Source organism: Mastigoproctus giganteus, chromosome 5 (assembly GCF_048544385.1).
Source record: "Mastigoproctus giganteus isolate SK-2022 chromosome 5, ASM4854438v1, whole genome shotgun sequence".
NCBI classification, from domain to species: domain Eukaryota; kingdom Metazoa; phylum Arthropoda; class Arachnida; order Uropygi; family Thelyphonidae; genus Mastigoproctus; species Mastigoproctus giganteus.
The window spans coordinates 164,482,744-164,508,628 of record NC_143579.1 but is presented as its reverse complement, the minus strand read 5'-3'; the positions used below and the strand labels follow the sequence as shown (position 1 = coordinate 164,508,628).

Below are 25,885 nucleotides of genomic sequence, written 5' to 3'. Positions count from 1 at the left end.
TATTATTGTTATATGTCTATATACAGGTGTTCCATTAAAATGCACTTGGGTACATCTCCCTCTTTTTGGCGCCTCCGTAGCCAGGTGGGCAGGAGCAGCAATGCGTAGCACATGCTTCTTGATTAGACCGGGGTTCGAGCCCATGACCACCAAATACGGAGGATGTGGAAAGATCAGGAAATGACCACAGTATATCCCTGGAGCAATATGGCCTTAGTTGCTAATGCTCCCAAAAACCAAATAACAATGACAACTCCCTTCTTTTTAGGTTTAGTTTTAGGTTATTTGTCGCCTAGACTTTGGATGTCATATTTAGACTGAAATTTTTGAATTTGATGATTAAATTGGACTAAGCAATACCATTTAGATTTTATGATTTCTAAATTTAAATATTGTATTGTCTAATCAATTCTTTTTTTTCTCAGTGCAGAAAATTGTTCCTCATCCTTGGTTTAGTCTTAAAATGTCATCGGTGTACTTCTTAAAATTTGAAGGAAAAAACAAATGAACAGTGGTATATGATAGCCGCTTTTCAGTAGGTGTGTTTAGTTGTGTCAAATAGCTAGCTGTACAAGAGCAGCTATGTGTTGTACCACCTCTAACAAATAATGATAAAACAAATAACATTCAAAAGAATTATTTTTTAAAAATAAATTCTTGGAAGGAAAACAGCAATTTCATGAAATAGAAGTTTAAAGGGGAAAAAAAGTACAATAATAAATTCATTACAGGGATTAAAAAAATATATATATATATAAATGAAATGGGAATGGATACCTTAGTGCTTGACTTTGCAATTTTGGCTATTTGTTACCAAAGATTGTTTATCAGTAACTTCAACATCATGTGGCTGCTGCTATTATTTAAACAAATGAAAGGTAACAATATAACTAATAACAACAAAAACAATGACAAATTCAAATAATTTTAATCTTATAACAAAACAGCAGTGCACACCACACAATATTTACAATATTCACCATTGTTTATATGAGAGACTGCATACAGCACAGTTTCAAAAGGGAGCCAATGTATGCTTTAAAGAGGAGGGTACATAGAGTTCATTTATAAACTCTGTGTCCTCCCTCAACCACATTAAATTAGAACAAACATTCTTTAGTATAATACTTAATTTCACTGCATGTATGCATGATGTATTTTCCTTTTGAAATCATCTGAATTATCAGTAAGTGTTCTATACACTTTTGCTTTAACAAAGGAAAACGTCTAAAGGGGGGGGGATCAGGAGAATGTGCTGGCCAAGGCAACATCACTACTATATCCTATACACTGGCCTATAAATATGCATTGCAACCACTGTTATACTGCTATAATTTAGTATGGTGGAGCAACATCATGCTGGAATGAACGATGTTTTTGGATTTCAGTGTTTATTTATTGTCACTTTTTAACCACTCAAATCCATATTTCATGTCAGTCAGTGAACCATCAAGAAATCTGGGCCAACAACAAGTTTTTTTTGCTGATGCTGTATAAGCTTGCTTTCTTGCATTATTTGCACTTATAGTAATATATCAGAGCTGTCACTCTGATATTAATACTAATATCAGAGTGACACCATATTCTTGTGATATCAATAATGTCAGCATTTAATAATGCAACCAATTCTTCAAACTCATCCAAGTTAAATTCTATACTACTAAAATTTGTATTTGAGAAAGTAAATGTGTGCCAGCTTGTATTTTAGTAACCTTTATACAACCATCAGACCTTATATAATGAATTCCCCATCTGCTTTTCAGGCTACTGCTGCTGTATGTCAAAATAGAATCAAATTCCACACTTGCTTTTGGCTATCATTAAGTGATTAGTCCCTCAGTGGGGCAATAAATCAGATTGTCTTATAATGGGAGATTTTAATTTACAAGATATTGACTGGAACTTGTGGGCTGGTCACTCACACACTCTGCAAGGCTTTTGTGGATTTATTGGATGATTGTTTTCTATAGCAGCATGTTCAGGAGGAAACTAGAGAAGTAATACTCTTGATTTGGTCATCAGTACTCATTCTTCATGCATTAAGAATCTGCAGATAAAGAAACCACTAGGTGGCAGTGATCACAGTGTGCTGAAGTGGGATTTACAAAAAGAGGTAACTATTATCAGGGGTAAAGGGAAGGGTTCTTTGCTTTTGTAAAGGTGACTACGGTGGTCTGAGAGTTTTTAAATTCTATACTGTGGGACCAACCGATGATGTTACCAACAGCAAATTCTAAATAGGAAGCATTCAAAGAATTAATCTTGGAAGCTACTAGGCGTTATACATGCCAACTAAGAAATATTGTTTGAGGTTTAGGCCTAAATGGATGTCAGATGAGCTAATGAGACATATGGCAGAGAAGAAAAATGCATGGGATACATATAAATTAAGGGGTGACATGGAAGTCTATGATAGATATAAGCTGGTCTGTAACCAAGTCACAAAGGAGATTAGGCAGGCAAAGGCAAATTATGAGAAATCCTTGGCAAAGGATGCAAAGAAAAACAACAAAGAGTTCTTTACTTATGTAAACTCTAGAAGAAAAGGGATGAATCAGATTGGTCCACTGGATATTGATGGTTCAACTGTTGATGATCCTGCTCAGGTGGCTAACAAACTAAATGAGTATTTTGCATCTACATCCACACATGAGGAGTTATTCAGGAAGGGGAATGCCAGAGGTGAAGTAAACTCTGGCAGTGAGCTAGATGATTTTGTAATAACTGAGAGGAAAGTGGAGGAGAAATTGTTGAAGATAAACATAAAAAAGGCACCCAGGGTGGACGGGATCTATCCAGTTATATTAAAGGAGGCAGCAAAGGAAGTAAGCAAACCCTTAGCCATAATTATGAGAGCTTGTTTGGACTCAGGGGAGGTACCCATGAACTGGAGATGTGCAAATGTGACCCCAATTCACAAAGGAGGATCAAAGGGGGACACAAGTAACTATAGACCTGTTAGTTTAACTTCTGTTCCAGGAAAATTAATGGAGACACTGGTTAAAGAAGCACTGCAGGATCATCTAGACAAGACTTCAGTTATAGCTCGGACACAGCATGGTTTTCTTAAGGGAATGTCTTCCTTGACCAATATGATTGGATACTATAATGTGGTTAGAAAGGAACTGGATGCAGGGAATAACTTTGATATCATATATTTGGATCTTAGAATAGCTTTTGATACTGTTGCAATGGAAGACTGCTGAACAAATTGGAGCAGTGTGGCATTGGAGGCAAATTGCTGCTATGGATAAAGGGATGGTTGAGTGGGAGAAGACAGAGAATGGTAATCAATGGAAACTGCTCTGCATGGACTAATGTTATTAGTGGAGTCCCTCAGGGTTCAGTGTTTGGTCCATTGTTGTTTTCTGTATTTATAAATGACATTGATGATGGTATATCAAGTTTAATGTCCAAGTTTGCAGACGATACGAAGGTTGGAAGGGTTTTTAAGGACACTAATGATAGTACACTGCTGCAACAGGATCTAGAAAAGTTGAGCAGATGCGCTGAGAGGTGGCAAATGAAGTTTAACATTGACAAATGTAAAGTACTACATATGGGAAGCAGTAACTCCAGAGTGACGTATCAACTCTGGAGTCTCTATCATCTCTATCAACTCTATCATCTCTATCAGTGGTAGAGAACGAAAAGGACCTAGGGGTAATTGTGATTAGTCAATGATATACAAGAATAAGGAGGTGATTATTCCCTTGTATAAGGCAATGGTTAGGCCACACCTTGAGTACTGTATACAGGTCTGGAGGCCTCATTTAAGAAGGATGTAGAGGCTGTTGGAACGAGTACAGAGAAGGGCAACAAGATTAGTGAATGGAACAAAGGGTTTCTCTTATGAAGAAAGTCTTAAATTTTGGAAATTACAGTGTCTGGAGACTAGGCACCTGCGGGATGATCTGATTGAGGTGTATAAAGCCTTGAATGGTTTAAGCATGCTCAATGCCAATGGGATTCTTCCTTTTGCTCAGAATAATCACCTGAGAGGGCATAAATTCAAATTGAGGAAAGACAGATGTAGGATAGATGTGTGGAAGTTTGCCTTTAGCCAGCGGGTAGTTGGTTGGTGGAACAGACTTCCATCCTTTGTTGCGGAAGTTGATAGCCTAAATAAATTTAAGTCTGAGCTGGACAGGTATTTGGAATGAATGTAGGGGTGAAGTGGGAGCGTTTTTTTTTTTTTTTTTTTTTTTTTTGGCTGATGCTGCATAAGCTTGCTTTCTTGCATCAAAAGCTAATGCTAATAAACTTTTTTGGCTATCTGGCTTATGTGGGGCAAAAACCTGGTCACTTTCAAATTCAGCCTGAATGTTGAGAAAAGACCACAAGTTTTTTTTTAAGGTTTGTGGTCTTTTCTTATCATCACCTTCTACTTGATAAGTAGTGTCTCAAAATGCCTATACTTAATATCGTTAGTACCACCTTGTACCCCTTTTTATGTCCTTAAAGGATGGAAATTTTTCTACAGCATCACCAACTTTTGTCCCTTACAGACATACCCTAGTCCTATTCCAACTGTCCTTATAAAATATTCCTCATTTGACATGACAGTACCACTAAGAATAACAAACTCCTATAGGACCAGTGCACCCTGCTCCTATTGATCCCTCCTTGCAGCCAGATGTGTGTGAGCAAGCTAACACTAAGGTAGTACTTGATACTACCTTCCTTTTGAGGGTAATTACTCTTTCCTTGAAGCACTCAAATTTTTCGCACAAAGCCCTGGGAAAATTGCCACTTAATTTCCTCATTTTCCCTGCACTTAGCATACACAAATGCATCACCTGGCATTATGTCCTGCTATAGTCAGGTCTGCAGATCATGCAATAAGGTAGATTTGTAGAAGAACCGCCATCATCGAAATCTCTCCCCAAGCCAACACATCCCCACTGCTCTGGGTAATGTGTTTTGCAGCTCTATGCAGAGACATAATTTCACTTAAACAAATTTAAATTAGTCATACAGCACTATACTTTTATATTACACTAACACTATGTAATATGCTATTACTATAATAATAACATTACACTATTCCTGGTTACTAAAGGAATATATATGTATTACTTAAAATCAAAAAAAAAAAAAAAAAAAAGTTAAACATTACAACATTAATTATACGTCCTCAAAACCTAAAGAAAAGAATAATATTCGTCCACTGGTTACTTTTTCAAACTTTCAGCTACTGATTAACCTGGTTCAAAGCAATATTCAAATTGGCAATAGCTAACTTAACTTTTACACTTAACTTTCTAAATAGTTAAGTAAAAGAAATAAACAACCCTGCACAAAAAGCTACTACTTAAAACTATTCCTTTTCTATAGTGTTCTCTTGTACATAAAGCATGTGATAAATACAAAAATAATGGAAGTATGTCATTCTCATCCATTCAAATTATTAAGGTTTATGGAGTTTCTAAAGTTGAGCAAAGATTTTTAAGATTGAGCTTTGCACATTAAAGAATTTGATGTGCAAAGCTCAATCTTAAAATTTGATTTAAGAATTTGATGCATCAAAAATTCTTTTTCACATGATTGAAAGATTGAAAGGTCATAAACCAGGAGATTACTGTATAGAAAAAAAAACTGAGTTTCATAAACACCATTAAGGGAAGAATGCAATATAATAGACAATTTTTTTAACAAGAATTCATCAAGATTCCACAACCGTGTAATATTTTCTTCCTTATGATTCTGTCCCATCTTTTAGTGGATTGAACCTATCGGATATCTTTAGGTCATAAATTGGATACCATAGGAGTGGTGCCACCTATTAACCAAGTGACTTGAAGTTAGTCGTTATTCTTGTTACCGAACAAATATTGCCATAAAAGTTTAATGGATGGAGAAAATTTTTTTTTATGGACTTGTGGTTGAGAAATATTGCTTTAAATTACTCTAGCTGTAAATTCTTCTTGTAACTGTATGTGGATGTTTCAGACTATAGACAAAAAATTTCTTTATTAACAAAGAGTAATTGTATGAAATCAGAGAAGTGAAACATACCTGAATATGCCTCAAGTTTGCTATACAAGTTTCTGTTGTACTCAACTTTTGGTTGACACATCACAACCAGTTTCAGGAAAATATGAATAAAACTTCTCAAATTTGCCATAGCCAGGTAGTCAAATGCGAGAGCACATTTGTACATGTGTTTGAGTTAACAAAGGTTCAAGTATGATGTTCTTGTATGTAGTATCATTGATACTATATATTTCAGTTCAGTTGGGTTGCAAGAATGTTAGACATGTTGAGTTTTTCTGAGGACAAAACTAGTGCCGAATTATGTGATTATTAGTGTTAAATTTAAAAACCCTTATTAAAATTCCTTTATTACAAAGGGTACTAGGAAAGTTTTGCAATATGACGCAACAATGAATCACAGGAAGCTGCTTGTTGCTGCATGTTGAGACATGTTCATACGTGCATAGTAGCCGCCGCGCCAAGTCGATGGGCTCAGTTATTCATTAGTAGTGAGAGTGTAAAGTGCTTGCGATAGCATCGTGGTCACGAAATGAGATAAGGACAGTTTTGCGGTATAATTTCGTGCGTGGTTTAACCATAGACCAGTGCTTAGAAGAAATGACTCTTGCACTAGATGATGATTGTCCACATCGTACAACGATATTCAGGTGGTATAGAGAATTCCAAAGGGGAAATTTCACTCTGGAGGATTCTGAGAGGCCGGGAAGGCCACGAACGTCAGTTACGGAGGAAAACGTTACTGCTGTGAGGAAAATGCTTGACGAAAACAGGCAAGTGACCTACCAACAGATAAAGGATACTTTGGGCCTAAATGCACCAGCAATTCGTTCGATTCTGCAAGATCATTTGCACGTGAAGAAACTTTGTTCTCTCTGGGTGCCGCATCAACTGACTGAAGAGCAGATGACACGACGTGTGACTTGGTGCCGGGAGATGTTAAAAAAGTTTGATAAGGGACAATCTCGGTATGTGAACAACATCGTGACAGGTGACGAGACTTGGCTGTAATATTACGATCTGCCGACCAAGGCTCAAAACAAAGTTTGGGTCTTTGATGATGACGACACACCCGTAATTGTCAGAAAATCCCGATCTGTAAAGAAGAAAATGATAGCTGTATTTTTCAAATCGAGTGGAATTGTGGAACGTGTCGTTTTGGACACGCAGAAGACAGTCACAGCTAAGTGGTATCCAATTACTTTAGGCAATGCCTGCCTAAAGTCATTGGATCTATGAAGAACCTGCGGCCAAAGTCAAGAATGGACACCTGGTACCTCCATCACGATAATGCTGCAGCTCACCGCGCCAAAGCCTGCACCGAATATTTGACCCCGACAGGACTGAAACTTCTTGAGCACCCTCCCTACAGTCCAGACCTTGCTCCCTGCGACTTTGCACTGTTCCCGCATGTGAAAATGAAGCTAAAAGGGAGGCGGTTTTCCAGTGATGAGGACCTTCTACGGGCTTAGGACAACGAGTGTGCTTTACTCCCTAGTGAAACTTGGCAGAACTGGTTTAAAGATTGGTTTCGGAGGATGGAGAGGTGTATTGAATGTAGAGGAAATTACTTTGAAAAAATTAAATAAACAAAGCTGTATTGCAAAACTTTCCTAGTACCCTTTGTATTATTTTATTTTTAATTTTTTGTTATTATTCATTATTTTTATTTTTTTGTTTGTTTTTAGATTTTTCATGTTGAGTAGTAGTCAAAAACATGAGCAGTAGTCAATATTCTGAAATCCTTCACATTAATTTTTTGGTTTTACTTAATCGTTGTAATAGTATAACAATTATCAAGAATTATCAGAACTTTAATAATTTCTCAAGCATGCTATTTCACAACACATATATATTAATATGAAATACACTGTTGTGTAATACAAAAAATGCAATTATTATTCTTAATAATTCATATTCCAATTATGTAGTTATCCTATTATTCTTAATAATTCGATTAATTATTGAAGAGGTTTTAAAAATTCCTCCGACCTTCAATGCATTATACCAACTAATTTCTCTCACAAGAAATGTGATTGAAGAAGGCTGTCATAAGATGACAAATGGAAAGAATTAACAAGCATTTGTTGTCTCATTGTTATTTAATGATTAGGCAAATCAGTTAAGCTGGTGGAAACTGCACATCTTCCAAAATGTAATATTCCATTATGTAATTGCTAGATTTCCAAACTTTTTATTATTATTATTATTATCATTTGGTTGCTCTGACATCAGATCTTCTATGAAAGAGTCTACTACTTTTATAGTGTCAAGGAAAGGCAGTTCAAAAAAATGCAATAAGGCCATTATCTGATTTTACAATTGCCATCTTTGTACTCTGAAATTAGGTCAGTGTCCCCTTTTTTTTTTTTTCTATCATGGTGGAAACTATTAGGTGGAATCAGCACCCTACAATACAGTCAAGCCAAATGCTTTGTGCAGCTCTGTGGATCATGATTTCAAGTCAAAGTGCTAATAATGCAGATGTAATGTCTCATGCTGTTAATTTAATATTTGGAACATGTTTTTGTAATGCAAAATAGTTTTGTTGGACAGACAGACAGACAGACAGAATGTCATATATAGTGGTATTCTACCATCTGGGATATAATAACTATTTTCAACATTATGAATAATAAATAACTGGCAAAAAAATTTAGGGAGAAATGAAAATGTGAACTAGTTATTGACAAACAACTTGCCTTGTTCACATATCCCTGTGAACATGATAAATATTAGACATCAACAGTTTCCGAATCACAGGATAGGGCGGCTAAGATAAAGAAAGCCAGCGAGAATGACGAGAAACGTCGGATAACTTATGCTGAAAATTAGTTTCCTGACACGGCACTCTAGCGCTGCTCGCTCAGTAAACAGACAGTAGGTGTTATCAGTCTGGAGCAGAAATCGAGAAGGATATATTGATTGACAGGTAGGTGTGGCAAACGGTGAAATGATTGGCGTGACAGATGACAAGCTACAGGGCATATTATTGAACAAGAAAAAAAATATATTTTTTTTTGATTGTATTTTATATCAACAGTCATAAAAAATATTTTTTTATGACTGTTGATTCTAAAGAAAAAAGGTTAGGTTACCCCCTCCACTTTGGGAGGGGTTCAAGCTCCCATGGGATTCAAGTCAAGGTAACCTGACCTTTTTTTCACCATTATTTCATAATGGTGAAAAAAGGTTAGGGCATGTGCGATTAGGGCAAGTTACCATTAGTGCTACTAAAGTAATACTAAACCGATGTTATCATGTGTTGTGTTCGCGCACCAGTCAGCACATCGTTTCCACACCTACTTGTCAATCAATATATTATTCTCGACTTTGCTCCAGACCGATAACACCTACCGTCTGCCGAGTGAGCAGTGCTAGAGTGCCATATCAGGAAATTAATTTTCTGCATAAGTTATCCGACATTTCTCATCGTGCTCGTGCTGGCTTTCTTTACCTTAGCTGATAGGACATAGCTGGGAGTGAATTATAATAGTCACAAGAGGACCTGGGAAATGTCTAGAAGGACTCTCACTTTTTTATTTTTTTATAACAGGTATCCACCTTTTCTAATTGTGAAAATTGAAGGGATATAAGAGTTACAGTTTTTTTACCTTTCACATTCAGTTTAGTTTATTGATGCAACTAATCTACAGATTTATTTGTTAGAAGGTGCATGTATTTTTCAAAATATAATATCTAAGAACAAATTTCACATACCAAAACCAATTTATCATGTTGCTTTTTTGTTTTTTATTTATTTATTAATTTTTTTATTATTATTTATTTATTTTTTTTTTTTTTTCAAATTTACAAGGTAATGAAAACACTAACCAGGAAAACTAAAATTATGTTCTTAAATATTCTACCTGAAAAAAACTTGTGGCATATGGACTGAGGGTGTATTTAATTCAGTGTCAAAAACAAAGTAAAGATCATTACAATTACATATATTACAACTGATTATGGCAACCATTGTAAACAACATACATAGAAGACAGTGTATGATGGCAGCAGGAAGGAGGGCATATTCAAACAGTTTATAGTTTCCAACAGAAATATAGTAATTAACAAAATAACTTCAATTGAATAATATCATGGTTAGTTAGGGTAGATGTAATATATTTGTTCTTTTTATATATTACTCATGTGAAACAATTAACTTTTCTTTAAAAATATCAAAATTAAAAATTTAAGGTAATCACTAAGGATTCCGTTTTTGTTTTAACAAAAATTGCAAAGAAATTTTCAAGACTTAATTATTTCTGTGTGCTATGTTTTCAAACACTTCCATTACAGTTAAAACATAATTTTATCGATTTTGTTTTTACTTAGATCCTGAGCAAGAGCACTTAAAAAAAGAAGTTTTTGAGATGACTATCAAACCTCCTGATGAAAAGCTACTTGTTAGTTTTACATTTTATTTTGCTTTGTAGTTTTTGTATATGTGCTGAATTATATCTCTAAAATAGGACACTGAGTGGACAGAAATCATAGGATACCTACCTAGTAACAGGCAGGCCAACCTTCTGCCCAGATAAGGGCTGTCACACGGTGAGGCATTGAGTCCACTAGTTCACGAAAGAGTTCCACAGGTATTTCCATCCACCCATCCATGCTTGCTGCACTGCTGTCCATAATTCCATTGCATTCCTAGGTGGAGGATTCAAAGCCCGAATGGACCTTTCCACAGCATCCCAAAGCTGCTTCACAGGGTTCATGTCCGATGAATGGGGATGCCATTCCTGGTGGTAAAATCTGTAGAATGCTCTTCAAACCATGTTTTAATCACCACGGCTCTGTGTGGGGCCCGCATTGTCCTGCTGAAAGAGTCCATTGCCCTGTGGGTGCATGATGACCATGAAGGGATGCAGATAGTCTGCAAGGATGGACACATAACCTGGAACATTCACAGATGCGTCTAGATGTACCAGAGGTTCTAATGCATGCCAATTGAACACTCCCCAGACTATTGCTGACCATCCACCTGCCTGAAGAGTTCTTTGTTGACATGACTAGTGCATAGTTTTGTGCGGCTTTCTCCAGATACGCACCCTCCCATCTGCCTCAAAATAACTGGAAACAGGACTCATTGGACCAGGAGACCTATCTTCAGTCATCCAAGGTTCAGTGCTGATGTTCTTTTGCCCAGTCGAGGCATTGAGTCCCGTGTTGTGGTGTTAGCAATGGGACTCTGGTGGGTTGGCCACTCCCATAACCTATTACAGCTAATGATCGCCTAATGGTCTTTGTGGAGAAATTTCTGCCACCTGCCTCGTTGAAGTCAACCATAATATGTGATACTGTCGTTCTCCAGTTGGCTGAAACAGTGCAAGACAGACATCGACGGCCATGTTCATCCACCACTTTTCTCTGCCCACAGTACTGTCCACGATGAGATGTTATTTCGGAAATAGCATATTCACAATACACTCTTGATACTGTTGAACAGGGATAGTGCAATTTCTGTACCACCTCCGTGCTAGAGTAACCCATGCATTCTTGTACTCACTGTTATAACTTGCACTGTTATAATTTTACCAGTGTTAAACTTCAAATATTTGTTTATCCATACTGACATCGAATTACCGTCTGCGTGAATGGAGTGTACCTGTATACCTGCCAAATGGTGGGTTCATCCACTAGTGAGAGGGGTGACACCGTCACGTTGCCCAGGAACCAGGTATTCCATGAATTCTGTCCTTTTAGTGTATATCAACTAACCTTTGCACATAGTAATTTGTTACTTGCCATTTATCCAAATGGAAACATCTAGGCTTAAATCCTGTCATCAACATGTAAAACTCTATGGATCAAATTATGCAGATCCATAAAAATGAATTTGCATAAACTAGTTTCAGACTGAGATAACTGTCTTCCTTCTTGGAAACTTGTATTTCATCCAGAAAACAAACTAACCACAGAAGAACTCATTAAATAGAAGAAAATAAAATAAAGCACAAACTTTGTTTTTCCAAGCTGAGTGCTCTTAAATGAGAAATATAATTAATTATAACTAAGAGATCACAAAACCATTCTTGTATTCACTGTTATAACTTGCATTGTTATAATTTTATCAACATTAAACTTCAAATATTTGATACAGCAAAGGCCATTCTTATAAATAAATCACATAAATAATTCCAATTGTTAGTTTGGTGCCTTAGTATATAATGCAGGAGAGAATATGGAGGGAATGGAATAAATTTTATACCTTTTTTATTTTTTAAGTACTGGCTACCATAATTAAATAATCCTGTTCAGAAATGTTTGGCGCATGATCTAATGAAGAAAATGCAAATCTGGCAGATGATCCAGACCAGAATTATATGAAAAATAAAATTATCCATATATCACCAGGGAAAGCATTGCTGTAGCCAATTTGCATATCCCACTTCATTCATGCATCAATATGGAAGGGAAGGAGTAAAATCTCAGTCCTTGAGGATGTCACAGGCATTCTCTCAGATATGCCAGACAAGCTGTACTGGCTACCTGAGATTCTAAAACGTTGATGGAACTGATATTCGGGTGACATTCAAGTCAAATAGACCAATTTCAGCGAAGTCTGAATGGTCTGACAGCCAAATCCTCTGGATTTGTACGATGGTGAAACTGTTAGTAATCCTGGGTATAACCTCCATGCACAAGCACACTGTGGGTGACTACCCAGGTATGAACCAACGTAAGCAGGGGTTGAGGTGTGATGCCCACACCACATGGAGGAATGCCACCCCTCTGTGTTACCAGGCAATACTAGGTGGTAGATGGTGCAATACCAGTGCAATACCACCACTTTGCTTATTGGAGGCTTGAAGTGGTGGAACCCATGTTTAGTCTCCAGAGCTAAGTTCAGTCAACTCTTCCCCATCTCTTCCATCATGCAGTATCACTGATGACTTTTGAACATCATGGCGAGATCCTATCTTCCTTACATTTCGAAGGTACAGCTCTAAAACGGTGTTTGCAGGCCGGCTGCTAGTTAGTAAACCAGACCGAACCTATTGGTAACTCTTAGGAGGCTTCCGGATCAGCTAGTGTATAATCTTGCTATCTCTACTCTGCCAGATAGTGACTGGAGGAAGTCAGAGTAGTGTGTATGCGGGGAGCATTGTCGAGGCCACATTATGTCAAGGATCTGGGTATATTCTTACCACGTGTACGCCATATCCAAAAATTTCATTACTTCATACAGCATATCCTCCCCAATTTTCTTACTATTGAATACATCATGAATTGTCAAACTAATAGAGTAAGCTTATCTGCAAAACGATCTAAACTTCCCAAACACTTCCTAGTTCATTTCACAAATATACTGGTTTCAATTCTAATCTCAACGATGTCCATTTCCACTTGCAGTCTGCCAAACCCCATGTACTTTTTCTGACAGAATCTCAGTTATTGGTTGATTCAAGTACTGCTCATCTCAGTTGCCCAAATTATTCGTTGTATAATTCCTTTCACCTCAAAGGTGGTACTTGTGCGTATATACGTTCTGATATTCTTTGTCAGAGAATTACTAATTCGGAATCTCCTCTCTTCGATCTTCTCTGGCTTAAAATCTCTCCACCTCATTGTGTCAAATTCATCTGATGTCTCTACCGTTCTCCCAACTCCACTAATCACTTGGAGCTCTCTCTCTTTGACTTCCTCTCTTTGCAACTTAACTTTCTCCAGTCCAACTTTCCTAACAGTGAGTTAATTTTCCTTGGTAATTTTAATGTTCACAACTGCAGCTGGCTTACATTTTCTAGTCACACCGACCCAGCTGGTCGAGATGCTGAGGCTTTTGCAATTTCCAATGACCTTGCACAGATTGTACATTTACCTACAATGGACAATCCTAACCATACAGCAAGCATGCTTGATATTTTTCTCACAAACAACCCTTCTAAGTACACGTTCAAAGTGAGTGGTCTTTTAGGTACCTCAGATCACAACTTGGTGATTGTCTCTTCTCCAATGGAGCCTTTATCTCATGGCTTTTCCCAACCTTGCATTGTTTGGCATTACAAGAATGCAAAATGGGACGACCTGCAAGATTTCTTTTCTTCTTTTCCTTGGTTGGACTACTGTTTCAAAACTTCTGATGCCAACGTTTGCTCTGATCATGTGAGTGAAATTATTCTTGTAGGAATTCAATCTTTTATTCCACACTTCACTTTAAAATCTCGTCCTTTGTCTAAATCTTGGTTTTCCAATAAATTTGCTAAGGCTGTTCAAGAGAAGAATGTTGCATATCATAATTGGCTTGTTTCCAATTCTTCAGTTTCATTTTCTGCCTACACCAAAACTCGCAACAATTGTAAAGCATTCATTAATCAGCCCAAACTAGATTTTGAACAGGCTGAGAGTAGAAAACTTGCTTCTTGCCCTAATGGTATCCGAGCATTCTGGTCTCTTGCCAAAACTATTGGCCGCAACTTTTGCCTATCTCTGCTCCCACCTCTGTCAAAACCAGATTGTGTTGTCACTTCAGCCAAGGATAAAGCTGACCTGGTAGCATCCCATTTTTCTTCCAACTCATGTATTAATGATCTTGGTAAAACACCTCCCATCATTCCCAACACGCTCCATCCAGTGCCTCCTGTGGTGTTCCGTCAAAATGATGTCAGAAGGATTTTTACCAATCTCGATGCTAAGAAATCTCCAGGTCCTGATGGTATTTCTCCTCTTGTTTGCCACATTTTCTCACTTTCTTATTCCAAAGGTGTTTTTCCTTCTGCTTGGAAATTTGCTCATATCCAGCCAGTTCCTAAAAAGGGTGACAAGTCCCCCCAATCCAGTTATCTTCCAATTGCAATTACTTCTACTCTTTCTAAAGTAATGGAGAAATCAATTAACTGCCAACTCTTAAACTACCTAGAAACCTTCAGACTGATCAACGATTGCCAGTATGGATTCCATCAGTGTCGATCCACTGGTGATATTCTGACTTACGTTACCCATCTATGGACAAATTTGATGGAAAAGTTTGGTGAAACACAAGCAGTTGCTCTTGATGTCTCAAAGGCTTTCAATTGTGTTTGGCATAAAGGTCTTCTAAACAAGCTTCCATCTTATGGTTTGCCAACTGTTTTTTATAATTGGTTATCCAGTTTTCTGATTGCTCACTGAAGATGGTGGTAGATGGCTCTCTGTCTTCTAACTTCTCCACTAATGCTGGTGTCCTCCAAGGTTCAGTTCTTTCCCTCACTCTTTTCCTCTTGTATATTAATGACCTTCTTCCATTGACTGGAAATCCTATCCATAGTTGTGCCGATGATAGCACATTGCATTCCACTTTCCATTTTGAAAAACCTTGCCTTGCTCAATCAGCTTCAACTTCTCAAATATCCGCCACCAATTCCTTATGTGCCGATCTCCAGGTAATTCTCCAGTGGGGCAAAGACAACTTAATTGATTTCAATCCTTCTAAAACTCAGTCTTCTCTTTTATCTCACAAAAAGGACTCTTCTGCCCCTATGCTTATCTACGGTGGAACTTTGATTTCTAGGAAAGTTGATATATCTCTTTTGGAGATTACCCTGATTTCTAATCTCTCTTGGCACAAGCACATTACAAATATTGCTTCCTCTGCATCTAAAAAACTTGGTTTTCTCTTTCGCTCTTGTCTTTACTTTTCTTCCAAAGAGCTGTTCACTCTGTACAAATCGCAAATCCACCCTACCCATGGAATATTGTTTCCACATCTGGGGTGGTTCTGTTCCTGCTGCATGCCTTTTCTATAGATACTTCTACGGGCAGTGTTTTTCTGAATTGGCTTCTATAATTCCCGTGCTCTCTCTTTCAAAACAGTCCGAACACGTGCTGCCAACATCCATTTACTGCCCAACTTCAAACTCACAGAACCAACTTTTCATCTTCCTCGTTTATTCATTCAACTGCTGTTTTCTGGAACAACCCCTTCCTTCATATGTATTTTCTGAAAATTACAGTCTACAGAAATTAAAGTCTAACGTCAACAAATATCTTCTTTCGTCTTCTCAACCTGCAACGGAAGCACGGTACTAAGTACTATAGGTTCTGTTATCTCTCGTGTTTGGGGTTTTCATAAAAAAAAAAAAAATACTGTAGAGAATAGTGGAATTAGAAGTTATGATTGGATGTCCTTCATGGATTTTACGGAGGATCGTGCAGGAACTGAAAATGAAGAGCAAAGGGAGATTAGATGACTGAACTCTGAATATGAAGGAGAGGGATATGAGTCAGACATTAGAAGTTATGATTGGATGTCCTCCATGGATTTTACGGAGGATCGTGCAGGAACTGAGAATGAAGAGCAAAGGGAGATTAGATGACTGAACTCTGAATATGAAGGAGAGGGATATGAGTCAGACTTTTCAATGAAAGAGTTAAAGGTAGCTTTAGAAAAAACAAAGAATAAGAAGGCACCAAGTAATGATGGTATCTTACCTGAAGTTGTGAAGAGATTTGGTTTGAAACATGGGCCGGAGCTACTGCATTTATATAATAAATGCTTGAAGGATAAAGTATTTCCAAGGTTTTGGAAAGAATTGTATGTAAAGATTCTAGACTCAAGAATCCTGAAAAGGATGTAAAAGATCCCTCTTCATATAGGCCCCATTGCTCTGTTACCAGTATTGTGAAAGGTGTTAGAAAGGTTAATTATGATGAGAATTAATAAAGTTTATGAAGAGAAAAAGGTGTGCAGCTCCAAGCAATATGGGTTTAGGAGTGGTAGATCTACTGAAGATGCTGTGCATAAACAATGTCCCAGGTATCTTTATTGACTTTAAGGGGGCGTTTGATCGATTATGGTGGTAAAGTTTCTTTGCCTGGTTAAGAGATATGAGATGTACTATTCAGATTGTACATCTGGTCCTTGAAGTTGTCACAGACATTCTCTCAGATATGCCAGACAAGCTGTTCTTGCTACCTGGGAGTCTAAAACGCTGATGGAACTGATATTCGGGTGACACTCTAGTCAAAGTGGACCCAATTTCGGTGAAGTCCGGACGGTCTATGACAGCCAAATCCTCTGCTTGCACCTTCACGATGGTGGGACTGTTAGTAATCCTGGGTATAACTTTCATGCACAAGTACATGGTGGGTGACCACCCAGGTGTGAACCAACGTAAGCAGGGGTCGAGGTGTGGCGCCCACATTACATGGAGGAACACTGCCCCTTATGTTACCAGGCAGTACTAGGTGGTAGATGACTCTCATCAACCGGTGAAATACCACCACTTTGCTTATTGGAGGCTTGAAGTGGTGGAACCCATGTTTAGTCTCTAGAGCTAAGTTCCGGCCAACCCTTCCCTATCTCTTCCATCATGCAGTATGATTGATGATTTTTGAGGTTATGATGAATGTCGTGGTGAGATCCAATATTCCTTACATTTCGAGGGTACAGCTCTAAAATGGTGTTCGCAGGCCGGCCGGCCGCTAGTTAGTACACTGGACTGAACCTATTGGTAACTCTCTAGGAAGCTTCCGGATCAGCTAGTGTATAATCTTGCTACCTCTACTCTGCCAGATAGTGACTGGAGGGAGTCCGAGTAGTGTGTATGCGGGGAGCATTGTCGAGGCCACGTTATGTCAAGGATCTGGGTATATTCTTACCACATGTACGCCATATCCAAAAATTTCATTACTTCATACAGCATGTCCCACCCACTTTTTCTTACTATTGAATACACAATGAATTGTCAAAATAATAGAGCAAGCTTATCTGCGAAAAGATCTAAACCTCCCAAGGACTTCTTAATTCATTTCACAAATATATGTGGTCTCAATTCTAATCTCAATGTTGTCCATTTCCACTTGCAGTCTTCCAAACCCCATGTACTTTTTCTGACTGAATCTCAGTTATCAGTTGATTCAACTACTGCTCATCTCAGATATCCAAATTATTTGCTGTATGATTCCTTTCGCCTCAAAGGTGGTACTTGTGCATATGTCCGTTCTGATATTCCCTGTCAGAGACTTGGCAATTTGGAATCTCCTCTTTTTGATCTTCTCTGGCTTAAAATCTCTCTACCTCATTGTGTAAAATTCATCTGTTGTCTCTACCGTTCTCCCAACTCCACTAATCACTTGGAGCTCTTTGACTTCCTCTCTTTGCAACTTGACTTTCTCCAGTCCAACTTTCCTAACAGTGAGGTAATTTTCCTTGGTGATTTTAACGTTCACAACTCCAGCTGGCTTCCGTTTTCTAGTCACACCGACCCAGCAGGTCGAGATGCTGAGGCTTTTGCAATTACTAATGACCTAGCACAGATTGTTCATTTACCTACAAGAATACCGGACAATCCTAATCATACAGCCAATATGCTTGATCTTTTTCTCACAAACAACCCTTCTAAGTACAAGGTTGAAGTGAGAGGTCCTTTAGGCACTTCAGATCACAACTTGGTGATTGTCTCTTCTCCAATGGAACCTTTATCTCATGGCTATTCCCAACCTCGTATTGTTTGGCATTACAAGAATGCAAAATGGAATGACCTGCGAGACTTCTTTTCCTTGGTCTGATTACTGTTTCAAAACTTCTGATGTCAACGTTTGCTCAGATCGCGTCAGTGAAATTATTCTTGCAGGAATGGAATCCTTTATCCCACACTCCACTTTAAAATCTCGTCCTTGATCTAAACCTTGGTTTTCCAATAAATGTGCTAAGGCTGTCCAACAGAAGAACGTTGCATATCGTAATTGGCTTGTTTCTAATTCTTCAGTTTCATTTTCTGCCTACACCAAAGCTCGCAACAATTGTAAAGCAGTTATTAATCAGTCCAAACTAGAGTTTGAACAGTCTAAGAGTAGAAAACTTGCTTCTTGCCCTAATGGTAGCCGAGCATTCTGGTCTCTTGCCCAAGCTATTGGCCGCAACTTTTGCCCATCTCTGCTCCCACCTCTGTCCAAACCAGATGGTTCTGTTGTCACTTCAGCCAAGGATAAAGCTGACCTGCTAACATCCCATTTTTCTTCAAGCTCATGTATTAATGATCTTGGTAAAACACCTCCCACCATTCCTAACACGCTCCATTCAATGCCTCCTGTGGTCTTCCGTCAAAAGGATATCAGAAGGATTTTGATGAATCTTGATGGTAAGAAAGCTCCAGGTCCTGATGGTATTTCTCCACTTGTTCTCAAAACCTGTGCTCCTGAACTTACTCCTATTCTTTGCCGCCTTTTTTCACTTTCTTATTCCAAAGGTGTTTTTCCTTCTGCTTGGAAATTTGCTCATATCCAGCCAGTTCCTAAAAAGGATGACAAATCCCTCCCATCCAATTATCGTCCCATTGCAATTACTTCTACTCTTTCTAAAGTAATGGAGAAATCAATTAACCGCCAACTCTTAAACTACCTAGAAACCTTCCGTCTGATCAACGATCGCCAGTATGGATTCCGTCAGTGTCGATCCACTGGTGATATTCTGGCTTATGTCACCCATTTATGGACTAATTCAATGGAAAGGTTCGGTGAAACACAAGTAGTTGCTCTTGACATCTCAAAGGCTTTTGATCGTGTTTGGCATAAAGGTCTTCTAAACAAGCTTCCATCTTATGGTTTGCCAACTGTTTTTAGTAATTGGTTATCCAGTTTTCTCTCTGATCGCTCACTGAGGGTGATGGTAGATGGCTCTCTGTGTTCTAACTTCTCCACTAATGCCGGTGTCCCCCCAAGGTTCAGTTCTTTCCCCCACTCTTTTCCTCTTGTATATCAATGACCTTCTTCCATTGACTGGAAATCCTATCCATAGTTTTGCCGATGATAGCACATTGCATTCAACTTTCCATTTTGAGAAACCTTGTCCAGCTCAATCAGCTTCAAGTTCTCGAAAATCTGCTGCCAATTCCTTAAATGCCGATCTTCAGGTAATTCTCCAGTGGGGTAAAGACAACTTAGTTGATTTCAACCCTTCTAAAACTCAATCTTGTCTTATATCTCGCAAAAAGGATTCTTCTGCTCCTATGCTTATCTTTAGTGACACTCCAATTTCTAGGCAAAATGATATATCTCTTTTGGGGATTACCCTGACTTCTAATCTCTCTTGGCACAAGCACATTACAAATATTGCTTCTTCTGCATCTAAAAAACTTGGTTTTCTCTTTCGCTCTCGGCGTTACTTTTCTCCCAAACAGCTGCTCACTCTGTATAAATCGCAAATCCGCCCTGCCATGGAATATTGTTCCCACATCTGGGGTGGTGCCCCCAAAACCTCTCTCAGGCTCCTTGATTCCATTCAGAAGAGGGCAGTTAGGTTAATTAATGATTCATCTCTAACAGAGTCTCTCCACTCGCTTTCTCATAGACGCACTGTTTCTGCTGCATGCCTCTTCTACAGATACTTCCATGGGCACTGTTCTTCTGAATTGGCTTCTATAATTCCCGCTCTCTCTTTCAAAACAGTCCGAACACGTGCCGCCACCAACCAACATCCATTTACTGTCCAACTTCAAACCCACAGAACCAACTTTTCATCTTCCTCATTTATTCATTCAACTGCCGTTTTCTGGAACAATCTTCCTTCATACGTATTTCCTGAAAATTACAATCTACAGAAGTTCAAGTCCAATATCAACAAATATCTTCTTTCGTCTTCTCAACCTCCAACCGAAGCATGGTACTAAGTACTATAGGTTATAATACCTCTCGTGTTTGAGGTTCTCATAAAAAAAAAAAAAGAAAAAGAAAAGAAAAAAAAAAGATGTATGGTATCATGAATAGTTATTTTAGAGAGAGAGAGAGAGAGAGAGAGAGAGAGAGAGAGAGAGAGAGAGAGAGAGAGAGAGAGAGAGATGTGAGTATAGTAACAAAGTTCACTAAGATTAAGAAAAGAGTGATGAGAGGATTCCAGGATTCATCATTGGACTGTATAGTTGGAATATGGTAATAGATGAATTATTGGAAAAACCATGGACAGGCTGTGACCCAATTGCTTATGCTGATGACTTAATGTTGTTGGTGTATGCATGGTCAAGGAAGCAGCTTGAAGAAAGATCTAAAAATGGCTTTGTCAATGGTGGAGACCTGGGTTGAGAAAGAAAAGGAAATCTCACATAGCAAGACCCATATGGTAATGTTAAGAGGTAAGCTGAGCGAAAGTTGACACCTGACAGCGAAGCTGTTTAATAGCCCCATATCATATGTCCACCTTGGTCGGATACCTGGGAGTTATTGTAGATGAAAGATTGACATTCTTGCATCATGCCCGGTATATGAAGGATAAAATGAGATCAGTTTATATGAAGTTGAAGAAAGTAGTGCAGGTCGATTGGGGGATCAAAGGAAAATTCCTTTACTTTGTAATTGTATATATGTAAATAGTGAGTTTTTATTTTAGAAATTTATGAGTTTTTAAACTTTACAGTTTTATGTTGTGAGTTTTATGATATACAAAAATATATATAAAAAGTATAAAATTTTAAAATATACAAAAATATTGAGTTTTATAGTTAAGTTTTTTTTTTTTTTTTTTTTTAGAAACAAATTGTCTCAATGAGTTGTAAATGCATTGAGTTCATGATGATTTTGAGATTCAAATGCTTTAAGTTAAAAGTTAAAAAATAAATAAATAAAAAAAAAAAAGAGCTAAAGTTTAGATAATAAAGATCCACCTCCATGGGACAGGGCAGTAACGTGCCCTTATGTATCTGACTTTTTAGATGGGAGAGGACAGCTAAGGATTGAAAAATAATATTTTCCCCTACAAGAGCAATAAAGTGCAGATGAGTTTCGGCTCTTGCAGTGCAGTACTAGTGTGCTTGTAGATAATAAAAAAAAAATGCATATGCCTAGGATTGCTGTATGGTGTTGTTTCGTGAACTACTTTCTCATTATTCATCCATCTTTTTGAAAACTCTCGTTTCCCAAGTAACTTTGCAACAAATTTTCCCACCACAAACGAAAACAGAACAGATACCCATAAAAAGGTTATAAAATATATTATTCATGGCCAGTGAAAAAGTCTGGGTCTTGTTGACTGCACAGAAACAAAGTAACAGAGGCAGAATGTTGTTGTGAAAATGGCAAATTAACCTCAAAACCATAAATTTAATGAAACTGCATGCTTTGGAGTGACTGATAGACCTTTACTCTGCATGGTCATTGTTTATTCTGCTCTCTGAACACTACGGAATAAATGCTAATTACAGGAATGGTTCCACTCAATGCACTATTCAGTTCAGAACATTAAACACGGGGATCATAGGTTCCGTAATTTAGATGTGTCTCTGGTTAGCATAGTAATAACTGATTCCTAGTCTTTGTGGTTTAGGGCAAGCAAGATAATGCATCTGGTTTTCAATTTTTGCGGTATTTGCCACCTGTGTGTTGATCATGCAGTCCCCGTGCTTCTGAGCAGCCCTGCATGGACACAGGAAATTTTTGCCAGTACAAACAGCTACAGCAATTAACATACCAAATTACTTAAGGGCCATGAAAATTAACTTTTGGGCAATAAACAGAGACTCTTAAAGTTCTCCTTTCATAAATTGGAAATGCTTTACAGCATTTCCAGTTTGGCCTGCAATTCAGCTATTTTCTTGTTAATTACAATATCAGTTAAAACAGTGGTGGGAATTAAAAAATTTTAAAAACAGTTCTCTATCACCTTCTCCCCCTTTTCAAGGTAAAAAAGAAAAACCAAACATAGATCAAAAGTAGCATAGCTTGCATGCCGTTCGGTGTGAAACAGCCTTAGGGACCAGTTCAGCAAACTTGGGAAATTCTAGGAACAGGTTTGCCCCAATCAGTGTGAACTCCACCACTAAGTGACTTCCACCACTAAGTTAAAAGGTTATTTAAATCAAAGAACACTCTTTGAAGGCATGTGCACTGTGCATTATAGTTGATTGAAAAGTCAGACTGATGAGTGTTTTTTTATTTTAACAAATGGGCCTCCCAGGCACCCAAATCCTAATGGATAACTACTCCCAAGCTGTTTGGTGTGAAGTGCTATTCTGGGGGAACAGGGTGCAACTCTGTAGGAGGATATCAACAATTACAGAGTGTGAATAAGCACTGAATGGACCACACTGTAGGTCGATACATAGTTTAACTTTAAAGTACCAATTATCCAAAAAATAGTCTTATTTTATTTTCAAACTTTTTAAAACTATTCACGAATGGATTTAAAAAATTAATTTGTTTTTAAGTAAAACATGGCTCTCAAAGGGTCAATTGGGTTTTTATTAAATAAGATATAACACTGCATTAAATTAATATTTGTTTTTATTATATCATTTTAGTACTGCATACAGGTTACAAAGTATGACCGCCATGGGTATAAACCAAGATCTAGGATACTTGTGCTAACAGATGGAGCCATTTACTTACTAGATGAGAAGGATTTTAAAATGAAGCAACGGTTATCACTAAAAGATCTAATAGGTATTTTTAAAAATAAGCAATGAGATTGCATCAAAATAAATTGAGATTAATCATCCATATATTCAATTTTCCTTGGTTTGTAGCAAATTGGAAAATTTAATTAAGTAATTTATTAAATAATTATTTTTTTGCAGGTGTTTTCTTATAATTTATTTAAAAAAACTTAAAATGATTCTTGCCTCCTAATTTTTTGTAATTTATTTATTATAATATAATACAGTGCAACCCCGATATAAGGTGGATTTCAGGTGACAGCTTTAATACACATGTTATAAGAGAAGCACGTTATAGCTGAAAAAATATTACCATTTTTTTCCATTTATTTACTAAGTAAAGCATAAATACGCTTTACTTAGTAAATAAATAATAATATGATCTTTATTGTAAGGTGCAAAAGTACACGTAGTACCCAGACTTTACAAACCCTTCACGGTACTAAGACAAGGGTTAACAAGTGGCTGAGATATCATTTTGCCGGAAATATAATACAGGATAAATAAATAACATAGAGCAAATTATATTTCCTTAAAAATTAATAAAATAAAATAATAATAATACATAAAAAATTACACAGAATATTTTTCTTGAATTCAGTTTTCCGTGAAATCCTTGCCAAGCTGAAGTGATCTCACATCAATTGCTGGTTGTGGAACACACATGCAGATCTAGGATGAGCTGGCTATACTTTTTGTCATCTACGATTTTGCACAGGTTGGCATCCAAGGATTGAGGTAGATGGAGCTTCTTATAAGGGAGGAACCAATCTTTAAAATGTAGCCTCAGAGGAAGACCAAGAAGGCTACCAATCTTGTAGCCTCAAAGGAAGACCAAGAAGCTTCAGAGTGGAGTGGAGCACTGGTTGGGAGATCCTCTAGCATGCAATGTCCCAAATGTTGGGCACTGAGATTCTTCCAGTGATCATTTTGATGGTGAAGATTAGTCTTCTTTCGTGTATTAAGGCTGAAAATCTGGTTAAGTTCGGTGCTTTAGCCATTGGTGATGTGTGCTGCTGTGGTGGGAGATGACACTTCCAGTCGACCACTTCAGCAACCAGTATTCTGCAGCTTTTAATGGTTTAACTGTTGTGTTTGCAGCCAAGCCACACAACTCTACTCCATACAGTATGCCTTCGAAAATGATCATTCTGATATACATTTTTATCAGATTTGTATTCTGAATATGTAACAAGTGCTGCTTGGCAATCCACCATTTCCTATTGAATTTGGCACAGATCTCTTCTATATGAAGATGGAATTTTAGTTTTCTCTCAAAGATTACACCCAGATCTCTTTGCTTTTTTTGGCCCGGAGGATCAAGACTCTGTCAATCTGCAGCTGGATTATGGTTGGTGTGGATTTCAGTGAGAAGACCATGATGGCAGATTTTTCAGGGTTAACTTTGCTTGAAAAACCAGTTGTAATTTGCTGTCACCTAGTGCTGATATGAACTAAGTGGCATTACTTTTTCGTCTACCCTCATAAATATAGTACAAAATTAATATAGTAGAATGTTGTGATTCACAGCTTTGCCATTCACCGATTTTTGCATATTCACGGCTACGTTTTTGCACGGCCCTGTTTGTAGATGGCCTTTTGTTGTTTGGTTGTACTTTGTGAATTAAAGATCCAAAACTTGATCATTCACTGAATTTAACCTTGTTAAATTTGGTTATCAGTTATATGCATCCACATAAAAAGCTGTGCTATAGCAATGTCTTCACTGATGCAGAAGCACGTTTAATCTGTCAGTCATTTTCTTGGGTAATTGTATTGCCTGGTAATCCCACCTTAAGTCAATCCATTTGCATAATCTTATGTGATCTAATGGTAGATTTCATGGTGTAGACCTGAAAGGGTTCTGTTTTTGAATATTACTGGTGATAAACATATAAATTACAATTAGATAAATTGTAGAATTCTTAAAGTACTGATTTAAATTGGCTCAAATTAATAGCATAGCTTAATTTGCGGTACTCACCATTTTATATAATCTGCAATTGACGTGTTGAGATAGGATAAAATGGTAGTTGGGTTTAAAAAATTGGAATTAATATGGATACGTTTAAATTTTGGAAATGGAGTTTAAAATATGCTTAAGGAAATAGAAGTGCACATCTTCATCCTTGGTTGTCATGAATTAAAAGTTGAAATGATAAAGCTAGGAAAGTTAAACTGAGGAGGCCAAGAGCCATAACGAATTGGCTTTCGTTGTTAACGTCTTCAGTTGGCGATAGTGGGAGGGAGTGAACGCATGTATTTAAAAGACTCTGTGTTCCCGTGATGCTCTTTGATACATGTGGTAATCTCAGATGCTTGAGATTCCAAGCTGGTGAGAGGTTATAGGGTAGTTTGGCATTTAATACATTAAATTTAGAGCAGTGTGGCATTGGAAATTAAGGAGCAGTGTGGAATTGGAGGCAAATTTCTGCTATGGATAAAGGGATGGTTGAGGGGAGAAGACAGAGAGTGGTAATCAATGGACACTGCTCTTCGTGGACTAATGTTATTAATGGAGTCCCTCAGGTTCAGTGTTGGGT

At 37.6% G+C, this 25,885-nt stretch overlaps 1 protein-coding gene across 4 annotated transcripts in view; it reads left to right on the top strand.

Annotated features, from left to right (window-relative positions):
• The window catches only part of Myo61F (unconventional myosin 61F), a 748,935-nt gene that overhangs the window by 664,083 nt on the left and 58,967 nt on the right, over positions 1 to 25,885 (top strand). For all 4 annotated transcript variants that reach the window (XR_016546978.1, XM_090374260.1, XM_090374259.1 and 1 more), the window contains exons 27-28: positions 10,330 to 10,400; positions 23,208 to 23,349. Coding sequence is in view for 3 of the 4 variants with exons in the window: in XM_090374260.1 (XP_090230386.1) it covers positions 10,330 to 10,400; positions 23,208 to 23,349 (213 nt within the window). In the remaining variant the exon portion in view is untranslated. The remainder of the gene's footprint in view (positions 1 to 10,329; positions 10,401 to 23,207; positions 23,350 to 25,885) is intronic.